The sequence below is a fragment of the Bactrocera dorsalis genome, chromosome 5, assembly GCF_023373825.1.
Source record: "Bactrocera dorsalis isolate Fly_Bdor chromosome 5, ASM2337382v1, whole genome shotgun sequence".
Taxonomy (NCBI): domain Eukaryota; kingdom Metazoa; phylum Arthropoda; class Insecta; order Diptera; family Tephritidae; genus Bactrocera; species Bactrocera dorsalis.
The window spans coordinates 960,086-971,522 of record NC_064307.1 but is presented as its reverse complement, the minus strand read 5'-3'; the positions used below and the strand labels follow the sequence as shown (position 1 = coordinate 971,522).

Below are 11,437 nucleotides of genomic sequence, written 5' to 3'. Positions count from 1 at the left end.
CTTTAATATGGTTTAAATAACTTGTAAGTGTGTTTTAATAGCTATAGCTAAAGATTCTAACTGAATTTTAACCGAACCTAAGAATTTGTGAGAAATATAATTTTTGATTGTTTACGGTCGATTGCTTCAATATAGAATAATTTCAAGGCTTTAAGTAAATTCTCCGTTATCTCATTTTAAGCTATTCTCTTATAGAAAATCTGAAAAGCACATTATATTTAAAGTCAACAAATAAGTAAAACATGCTCAAGTTCGTTGCTTAAGTCTTCAGTTTTTGCTCACTATTCTGAAGCGAATTTCAAAGTTAATAGTACAGATATAGTCTGTATAGCTGGCTTAAATTATAAAAACATCGATTCTCCGAAATTTAGAAAAAAATATACAAATTTGAACTTTGGGTGCTTAGTCGCTTCCTGCCGTAAATAGAATAATGCAGAATAAATGCAGCGTCTACCAAGATGGATGATATTATTTAGAAAATTACACAAATTAAGAGCTTAGAATAGAAATATGACACCTTGGGTTTTTGAGTTTGTTAGGGGTGTACATAAAAAACATCGATTTTTTCATATTTTCAAAGCTCATCATTTCAATATATCTCCTTAAGAGGATTTGTCAAATATTTAATTAGTCCCGAACATTTCAATAATATTTCGAGCAAACCAGTACTGGGCGCTTTCACCTACAATTTAAGATGTTTTTTTCTATTTTTCTTGTAACTTTGTTTTTGCAACTTTTGTCATGTCTATTAAACCGATTTACTAAAAATTCGGTGTGGGTCTTATATAGGGTAGTCGAAAAAGTCTTTTCGTATTTAATAAACCAGATATGTACCATTTTGGTCGACCACTTTTTGCCATTTTTCCGCTAGAGACATTATCCCATCAGTGTAAAACTTTTCTGGTTTCTCGGCGAAGAACTGCGACAAATAAATTTTACAGGCGTCTCTTGAAGCCAACTTTACTCAATTAAAGGAGTTCTGCATTAACCGAAACAAATGGTATTCCGATGGTGCAAGGTCAGGACAGGTGGATGCATCAAAACTTCCCAGCCAAGCTCTCATAGTTTTTGCCGAGTTCTCAAAGATGTGTGTGATCTAGCGTTGTCCTGATAGAAGACGAAGCCCTTTCTGTTGATCTCATCAGTTGTTGACAGGAAAATATAGAATCAATCGTCCGACCAACCTGAGTAGCTCATAGTGGATAATTCACTTTCAATCTCACTAAACACTGAGCATAACCTTTCGAGCTGTTAATCCCGGCTTTGCGACCATTTGTTGAGCTTCACCACGCTTGGACCATGATCCTTTACGCACTTTATTGTCGTATTTGATCCACTTTTCGTCTCTTGTTACCATTCGCTTTAGAAATGGTTCGATTTCGTTTTGTTTCAGAAAAGAATCGCAGATGTTAATTCGGTCCATTAAATGATTCATAGACAATTCATGTGGTAAATCTTAAATCATAAATCTTCTTTTTATAGTCAGTCTTTTATAAATGCTTCAAAACCATTTGATGATGAATGCTATGTTCCTTAGCGATAACATTGCTGCTTATGTGATTATCTTGGTCAAACTTTTCCATAATTTCATCGACTTTTTCAACGATACGACGTCAGAGCACTTTATAGTACGACACAATGTGATTGACAGCACTGGAGATATACGACTACAAGCACACCTATGGACAAAATACGAAACGACTTTTTAGACTACCCACTATATGCTTATATAAATTGCAATTTTTTCAGTATTTTGTTTTTTAATTCAGGAAAGTCAAAAAATTTATTCTAATAAAAATAGAAATATGCATCCGAAATTTTTAAATATACTTTCATAATGGCTAATTTTGTGCCCTAAGAGGGATATCGGTTCGAATTATCTATCTTCAAATACTTCTATATTTGTTTTAGTACAGCTCTCAATCGTCCTTAGGATGATACGTTACAGTGTGGTGGTAGTTTATGTATATATGTATATTTGTTTTTTTTTTTTGCTTCCTTTTGTTAGTTTTCCCGGCTAATTTTGAGATTAATTTACTAGCTTCTTTCAAACTTTCATAATTATAAAATGTGGCAGTAATTTCAGCAGGTATTTATATTGTAGTTTCAATAGAAAAACTTTCTCTCGGTAACGCTCTCAAGAACCGCACTGTGCTGCACCGAAAGCACTGATGAGTAACATATTACTGTCATTATATAAATTCTGTTATTTATGGTATATGTTATTATATCTATCAATTATATTAATTCATCGCCGAGATGTATCAAGCGACAAGAAGAGAAATTCCGGTCTACTTATCTTGACCATTTCTATAAATTCATTAGAATGTCATGCCAAAAACAGAATCTTTCGAACAGACCAAATATATAAAAACTGCATGCAATATTCTTGTATGTAAACATACATATGTATGTATGTATGAATATTTGTATTGTGCTTGTTCTTGTTTCGCTCGCAGAGCTTCTAATTGCTGGCATCATCATCTATCAATATCATTTTTGCGCTAAAATACTAATTAATATATGGTATTGTATTATGAACAAATACTTTAATAAAGCATTAATTAATTTTTGACATGGCTATGTTGAACAGAAGCCGGACAAAGAAATTTCGGAGACGCCAACGCCGAAATGCAAGTCAAGTGTAGAAATACTTCACTTAAAGCACGGGGAAAATACACACATGATGCATAGATCTTTTGAAAATAAAAATAAAAAAAAAAATGGTTTTGAAAAAGTGATGCAAACAAATAACTCACTGTGGTCACAAACGTAGAAAAGATTGAAAAAAGAAAAAAGTGTGAGTTAATGTGTAATTAAAAGAGTTTTTGACAATTGGTACATGGTGAGGCAGGAGTGGCGGCGCAAAGTTCCGCTTTGTGAATTAACGACCGGCCTGTCCATCGGCTCAACAAAGATGTGGCTATACACAAACAAACATACAAAGACATAAGTGTGTGTGTACAAGTGGATTTTTTTGCGATGAGGACATTTTAAATATGTTTGTTTCATTTTTTACACTACCTACGATTGGTGAGTGTACCACAAAAATTAAAAAAAAAAGTTAATAATAATAAAAATGAAATAATCGTCGTAAAATAAGTGTAGCGCATCTTCTTCTTCAGCTTTCCATTTGGTATAAAAGGCTCAGCGTGGATTTGTGCAATATCAGTACAGCCAGTGCTTACACAGTGCAACCTACCAATTACTAAGGATTAAATCGATATCTCCAGTTTTTGCAGGAATTACAGAGAATCACTTAACGTTATATCAAAATGAAATATCAAGTAGTTTTGTTGTTTGCTTGCTTTGCCGCTGTCTGCTTGGCTGCGCCACGTCCGGATGAAGCTGACGAGAAGGCAGAAACACTGCGTCTGGAAGCCGAGAATAATGGCGTCGATAAATACTCCTTTGCGTAAGTTTACCTGAAATATGTAGAGGAGGGATATTGTATTTAGATATTTACTTACCCATTTCAGCTACGATACCAGCAACGGTATTTCACGCACCGAAGAAGGCGAACTCAAGACCATCGACGATAATGCGGCCATCGTTGTCCACGGCTCTACTTCTTGGACGGCACCGGACGGCAAGAAATTCGAACTTGTTTTCACAGCCGATGAACTCGGCTACCATCCCTCAATTAAACTAGTCAGCTAAATAATAACCCTGTGTTACTTAGCTTTACTGTGCAAATTTCGCCGCCGGAACTGTGTTTAAATTGTACCTAGTAAATATGTTCGAATGTGAATAAATATTAAATTGCATGCATATATGAAAATATAAATGTGAGTGTTTTATTTTTTATACTTTCGTGGTGGTAGCAATATTTTGATTTGAGCTGTTTCTTCATCAACGATGGCTATGGAGGTTGTTCTGGATAACCGGCGAATACATATTCAAGTGAAGTACGATGCAATATTTATGACCAGACGCCTCATGAGTTTCGGCCATTGGAGTCAGAGTCGGCGTCATTAAAGGCGTGGTATGGTATGTAATTATATTAAATTAACAATACGACTGAAAACGGGAATCTCTGAAGAATCAAACACAACATTTTCATTCGTTAATGCAGCAAAATGAATTGGGAACAAGAACGAACTTTTTCTGCAATTCGAAAAATATTGTAAGCCTGAAAACTCTTTGTTTTCTATGCAATTTACTTCTCTACTAAAATGGCCAGTTATTTTATGTTTTTATATTTATATTTCTTTTTAACATTTAGTTAGTTAGTTTTGTTCTTTTCATTGACTTTTACGAGATATTCGTAATCGCTTAACTGAAGAAAAATTAAATTCTTTTGTAGAGCAAAAAAATTCCTACAAGATTATTAACTTTACAAATAAAAATAATTGTTTTCCTTGAGTTATAAAACTCATAAAAAAGTTCTTTATAAAAATAAAATTTTAACCATTAATTTTTTTATACGGTTAGGTTTCCGAATAAGCATTTAGATCTTTTTTGAAGAGCAGTCAATTTCATACAAAATTCATAAAACGAAATATTTTTTCAAGCAGTTGGAAGCGAGATACAAAGTTTTCAATCTGATAATAAGAAATATTAGGAAAACGTTAGGAGGAGGACTTTCCCTTACAATTAAGAGCTCATACTTGGAGAGCCTTTCTTGGAGCTGTCTGTCAACCAATTTTGCAGAGTATCTAGTGAAAAAAAAAAAAATCGCTGTTTTTGACCCACCCTAATGTATACATATGTAGGTTAAAGTAGGCGGAAAAAACTTAGTTTCATATACTGAACTTATGGGGCGGTATGGACTAATCTCATTTTACCAAATTTGTAATTTATTTTCAAGACGTCTTTAGAAAAAAATACGTGAACTGAATGAAAATTTGTTAACCGGCTTATGAGTTAATTTTTTCTAGTGTAATTCACAAAAAGTAAAGATCAAGGCTTATCTTAATGCAGCACAAAAAAGGATAGAGGATCCTTATCAAGGTTATTTATATGCAGTTATAAGAGCTTTTTCTTAATATCAAAGCTTTCATATACCTATCACTATCGCTTCGGCTTGAAATTAGTATAAAGACATACAATCTAACGTAATCGGAATATATTTTGAATATATTCGTTGTTTAATTGATTTTTATTACTTAGCCAATTCTTAAACGCACAAAATGTGGTTTTGACGTTTTTCCTTTTTAAACTTTCTCGTTCTTAAACTTGCACTCATGCATAATTTAATAAATTTTGGATTATCTGGATTAATGCAGTTAGCAACACTTAATATTTCAAATAAAAGAACTCTTGACACGCTTATCTAATCACTTTTATATAATACATTGCACATTAAATCGGTTTGCTTGGGATAAGATATTTTAAAATTTAATTCTTTTAAGATGGAAATCATGCACGATGCAAGTTTGGATGCAAGGGTAGAAAAAACAAAATATTTTGCTCGCTATATTTCGACATATTTCATCCGTTTTGTATACTTTCCATCCCAGCTCTGTACATCGTTTGATTTATTCGCTTAAATTCATTCATGATTTGCATTGTTCTTGGACAAAAGCGACCTCGCTAGGCTAGTTTTGGCCAGTTCACACCAGTTATGCGCAAGTCACGACCGCACCACAACTCTTTTTAAATATTTCAACGAAAATATAATAACATTTCTTCAGTTTCAGCATATTAGCACAAAACTGTGGAATATAATGACTTATAAACCAACATTAAGTTATTTAAAAACCGTTTGCGTTCTGCATATTCCTTTGATTTAACCAACGTCCGTATTCGCACAAACAAAATTTCAGTCAATAATTCAGCTCAAAAGCGAAACCGGTATGCTCACCAATAACTAACTAAAAAACGTGTTTTATTTGTACTTTCGACAGTAAATACGGCACATTTTGATTAGTCTAATACATGAAAATGTCTATCCAAACCAAAAAGAAGCTTCACAATTTTCGAAGATGGAAAGTACTCGTGCTCGGTGGGCAGCTGCTATGCAACACGTGCAAGGCATTAGGTATTAGTTGACATGAACATATTAAATGACGGTCACTCAAAGAAGTAACGGAAGCTAGAAGCTAACATATACATAATTAGGAAATATGCTCATTAATATAAAATATTAAATTCATTAAGCAAATTATGCCTATTACTTTGCAGATTTAATCGACGTCAAAACTTAAAATTGCGCATATTCATGGTCGGAATAAGTCCATACATTTATACGCACATAACAAAGTAATATATTTTTGTTCACCTAAGCCTCAATGAAATTCAGGCAGAATACTTTCCTAACAATAGTGATTCTGTGTATCAAAAATGGGTTGAATCGGGTCAATACTTCCCTGAGCCCCCATATACTTAATATAAAGATTTACGTACTTCCTGGTGACTTTATGCTGGATATATCGGACAATATTTGAGTTATCTTAATGAAAATTTCAAAACAACTCATAACATAAACCACAACAGTATGTCACCGTTCCTAATGTGGATTCAATTGGGCAAAAACTTGATCTAGCCCCAAAAAAATAACAAATCTCATGCCGAATATATGTATAAGTCAGTGTACTTTTATATATAGTGTGTGTATACATATATATAAATTGCTTAGATTCCGATTCTAGGGTTGATGTTTTACATCTTAAGGTATTTCCCTGACTTTAATTCCTGCAAGTTGCAAGAGTATTAAATGTTCGGTTGCACCCGAATTTAGTACTTCCTTACTTGTTATTTGAATTAATTTATTCCTTTTTAGTAGTATTTAAATTGAAATTTGCTATTTTACTCGTCTCGTTCAGTAAAACGAAAATTAAATACTACGAACGTTGTAGTTTTGCAATCATGTAATCAAGTTCGTGTCTTAATTCGTTTTAAATTTGAAAATTTAGTTTGCTGTATGTATGGTATATTACTTTTTCGGACTTGACAGCATTCCCCTAAATAATTCCGGGAAGATTTTCTTTAACTTCAACAAAGACATCTGCCGTTTGTCCCGAAATATTTATTTTTTATTGCATAAAACAATGAAAGATCTCTTTCATTAAGCCTCTAATACAAAGAAAAACATGATTTAGAACAATTAGTAGTAATTTAATAATTCTAAATTCCCCAAATGTAAAATACATTTATTTTATTAAATTTAAATAATGAGATTTTTAATTGCTTACATAAAATTAAAAAAAAAAATCTCAAACATATACAAAGAAATTATTAGCGAATATATGCATAAATTAATATTTGTAAAACTTCTACGAGTATGAAGTGTCTAAACAGAAGCAAATTGACGGCAGAACGTAATTTCTCTTAATGATGATTACAGAGGGAGGATACAACAGCTCGCTGAAGTGCAAGCGAATATTGCAAAATCAACAGTTAGCTAATTCCAATAATTGCATAATCACCGGTGGGCAGGGCATTAATTATTACAATTAACAATAGGCACGATTTGGATTACACAAAAACAAAAACATTCCCTCAGTGGAGTAAACCGACTAACGGCAGTATTATTATTTACATTTTACTGCTAAAACACTCTAACAAGTTATATTTCGAAGCACCGCTAGATTGGAAATGCGCACAAAATTTGCCGCAAACACATTTTATAGTCTACGAGGGGTGGCGCACAACTGGAAACCTTAATTATGCATTAGGACAGAAAGTGAATTTGAAAAGCGAGGTGAGCTCATCCGCATGGAATTTGGGGAGGCAATAAAACACAAACTAAAATCTCAAACACAATAAGTAAGGTACCAAGAAGCAACGCGAAAATTGTGTCACTGCCAACTGTTGGCGAGTGCGTGTGCCAAATGCACGCACACAACTGCAGGACAGATCATAAGCGCGAGAAAGAGAGTGTGTATATGAGAGCGGCTGCTGAGCACAACTGAAAGATGAAGCAGAAATTGTTGTTTAAACAACAAAATGTCGTGCATTATTTACTATACAGTGGAAAAAAACAAAAACATATTTTTTATTGCCAATAATTTTTTTCATGATCATTTCATCTTTTATTTTTTTTTGCTTTTATATGTTGGCAATTTATGGTTAAATCTGTTTCAGCCTTCAGTTGACCAAGTTTTATTTTATTCATGTAAATTATTTTTTTCAATCTGAGTTTTTATTTTTATTTTTGAGAAACTTTTTAAAAAATACAAAAACAGAAATTCAAAAATAATGAAATTTTGGACATATATATGTATTCGCAGCTAATCATTTGGCATTTGGCTGAACACATTTTTCAACAGTTATTTTGTACTGCGGTAAAATGTTTTAGCAGAGTGAATAGTCTCTATGCAACTATGTAATGCATATACATAAAGTGGTGACGAGTTTGCGCGATTTTTACATAGTAAATATAGCTTCCATGAAATTTGTATATGAAGTGTATCTAATTAGCACGTATTTTTCAATAATGCGGCAACTTTTCCCAGAATTTGTGATATTACATTTTACCTTCCTTTAGCCTCTCAATACCGATCTTCACCATGGTTTTTGAATGAATTAATGAACTAATACACAATTTTAATAATATTTCCAAAAATTATATCGGTGGCTTATGGATAACATTAAATGGGTCATTAGAAGTCACCACTAAAAGGAAAGGTCAAACCATTAGAAAGTAAAATTAAATTTATATTAGAAGCTTGCACGCTATCCCTACTTTTCCTCAATAATCTCACTTTACTCAGAAGGAACCACCTTAGCAAATAGCCCACAAATATATGCAAATGATCGATTTAGTCATGCCCGTTTTTGAGATATCGGTCTAAAGTTATGCACAAATTCTTTCCTCCCAAGAACCTGCTAATTTGTCAGAATCGCCAATATTGGACCACTGTAGCATATACCTGCCTTACAAACTAACAGATCAAAGTCAGACCTTGTGTGAATAATTTTTTATTTGAAGATAATTTATCATGAAATTTGGCATAGATTATCGTCCAAGTTAACGATACCGTTTCCGTTTTTCTGAACGGACTACTACAGCATACAGGTGCCATACAGACTGATCGCACAAAGTCAAGACAACGATCTTTTTATACCCTTTTATGATAAAATATAGGTACGGTGTAGCTGAACTTAACCTTTTTTCTATTTAAGTCTAATTTTTTTTCTGTGAACTTTTTGCTTAGTGTAGAATGTAATATTTAGATGAAATTTATAAACATTAAGGCAAGCCTGCTGCTAATCTGCTAATATGAATATGTAAAAAGTCATCTTTGTATAAAACAAAAACAACAATAATAAATAAAACAAATAAAAACGACAAAACCGAGAAGATATAAAATACAAGATGATAAAAAAAATTCATTTATAAATAAATAAATTCAAGGGTAACTATCGAAAGTGATGAGAAAAAAGTCGAAGACCAAGACGTCAGCGGAGTAAAAAATTATGCCACACAAACTGCGGTCGCCGTAGATATTTTGAAGGCCATTATATGAATACAGGTAGAAGCAGATGCTCTACACAAACACACGTCTTTCTTAAGATATGCAAATGTATTGGCGTTTCAATGTGGTATAGTTGCTTTTGATTTTCTTGTGGCTTCTTGTTGCTATACGTATTAGCGTTAGTGTACTTTAATCGATGTTTTATTGTTGCTTTTATTTCATATGTTAATTAAGTATATACATATGTACATACAAGAGCTTCGGAGCTTATGTACACTGGAGTGTTGTTTATGTATGTACATACATATAAAGGGTGATTTTTTAAGAGCTTGATAAATTTTTTAAAAAAAAAACGCATAAAATTTGCAAAATCTCATCGGTTCTTTATTTGAAACGTTAGATTGGTTCATGACATTTACTTTTTGAAGATAATTTCATTTAAATGTTGACCGCGGCTGCGTCTTAGGTGGTCCATTCGGAAAGTCCAATTTTGGGCAACTTTTTCGAGCATTTCGGCCGGAATAGCCCGAATTTCTTCGGAAATGTTGTCTTCCAAAGCTGGAATAGTTGCTGGCTTATTTCTGTAGACTTTAGACTTGACGTAGCCCCACAAAAAATAGTCTAAAGGCGTTAAATCGCATGATCTTGGTGGCCAACTTACGGGTCCATTTCTTGAGATGAATTGTTGTCCGAAGTTTTCCCTCAAAATGGCCATAGAATCGCGAGCTGTGTGGCATGTAGCGCCATCTTGTTGAAACCACATGTCAACCAAGTTCAGTTCTTCCATTTTTGGCAACAAAAGTTTGTTAGCATCGAACGATAGCGATCGCCATTCACCGTAACGTTGCGTCCAACAGCATCTTTGAAAAAATACGGTCCAATGATTCCACCAGCGTACAAACCACACCAAACAGTGCATTTTTCGGGATGCATGGGCAGTTCTTGAACGGCTTCTGGTTGCTCTTCACCCCAAATACGGCAATTTTGCTTATTTACGTAGCCATTCAACCAGAAATGAGCCTCATCGCTGAACAAAATTTGTCGATAAAACACATTTCGAACCGAACACTGATTTTGGTAATAAAATTCAATGATTTGCAAGCGTTGCTCGTTAGTAAGTCTATTCATGATGAAATGTCAAAGCATACTGAGCATCTTTCTCTTTGACACCATGTCTGAAATCCCACGTGATCTGTCAAATACTAATGCATGAAAATCCTAACCTCAAAAAAATCACCCGTTATATGTATTAAAGTACCGGCATGAAGCGCCCACGCATTGTTTGAGCGGGTGGAGGTAAAGCCGTGGGAATATGCTTATCATACAACAATTAAATTGATACATTTTTTATATATATTTATATACATTTCTTTTCAAAATTATATTTACGCATACAAGTCTATATTTAATTAGAAATAAATATTTTAAAACTTAAGATATTTATTATTTCTTAAAAAGAAAATTATTGCTTCTGAATGCAAATATTAACCACATTACGTATTTGTATAAAAGTCAATATGCTTAAATGGCCCGGTAAATATAGAAAATAGGGATTCCTGATACAAATTTATGAGCTTACCTAATAGTGCTTAAACAAACTAATTTCATGCATTTATATATATTTATGCACAAACACAATATACAAAACATAACTTGTCAAGATGATGAACATCTACTCGCCACACACGCTTAAACGCCAACAAACATAGCGCGTGCGCAGTATTAGCGACTGAAGAAATTGCAATGTTTTGATGGCAAACATCTCGCATTTATTTTCGCGCGCTTTAGGAAATGCATTAATTTTCTTAAACATAACTTTGGCCTAATATTTCCAAACCTGTTCGCTGGTAATAAATATTCATTGGCCTAGACCGTCGATTTGTTATCAGCCATTTTTATATTCTCGCTATTATGATTTTAAACGGGTACAAACAATAACATAACAATAAAAAAACAGTTTTGATTTGCATTTTTCGGCATGTAGGAAAAATTGGCGTCTAACTAGTTTTACTATCATTCGAGTTAATTAGTTGCGATAGTTGCGGCAAAATAGTATAAATTGTAACAATCGCCAT

General features: G+C 33.2%; 1 protein-coding gene across 1 annotated transcript; it reads left to right on the top strand.

The window, feature by feature from the left end:
* The first annotated feature begins 3,158 nt into the window (after positions 1-3,158).
* LOC105232751 (endocuticle structural glycoprotein SgAbd-5) lies at positions 3,159-3,787 on the top strand. The gene is made up of 2 exons (XM_011214565.4): positions 3,159-3,415; positions 3,480-3,787. The coding sequence occupies exons 1-2, from the start codon at positions 3,276-3,278 to the stop codon at positions 3,658-3,660; spliced, it is 321 nt and encodes a 106-aa protein (XP_011212867.1). The 5' UTR covers positions 3,159-3,275; the 3' UTR covers positions 3,661-3,787.
* Positions 3,788-11,437: the final 7,650 nt, after the last annotated feature.

What these genes read in the sequence shown, in the direction of transcription:
- LOC105232751 (XM_011214565.4), top strand. Translation starts at nt 3,276, where the DNA reads ATGAAATATCAAGTAGTTTTGTTGTTTGCTTGCTTTGCCGCTGTCTGC. An exon ending in GTCGATAAATACTCCTTTGC is followed by an intron (nt 3,416 to 3,479) that starts GTAAGTTTACCT and finishes TACCCATTTCAG; the next exon opens with CTACGATACCAGCAACGGTA.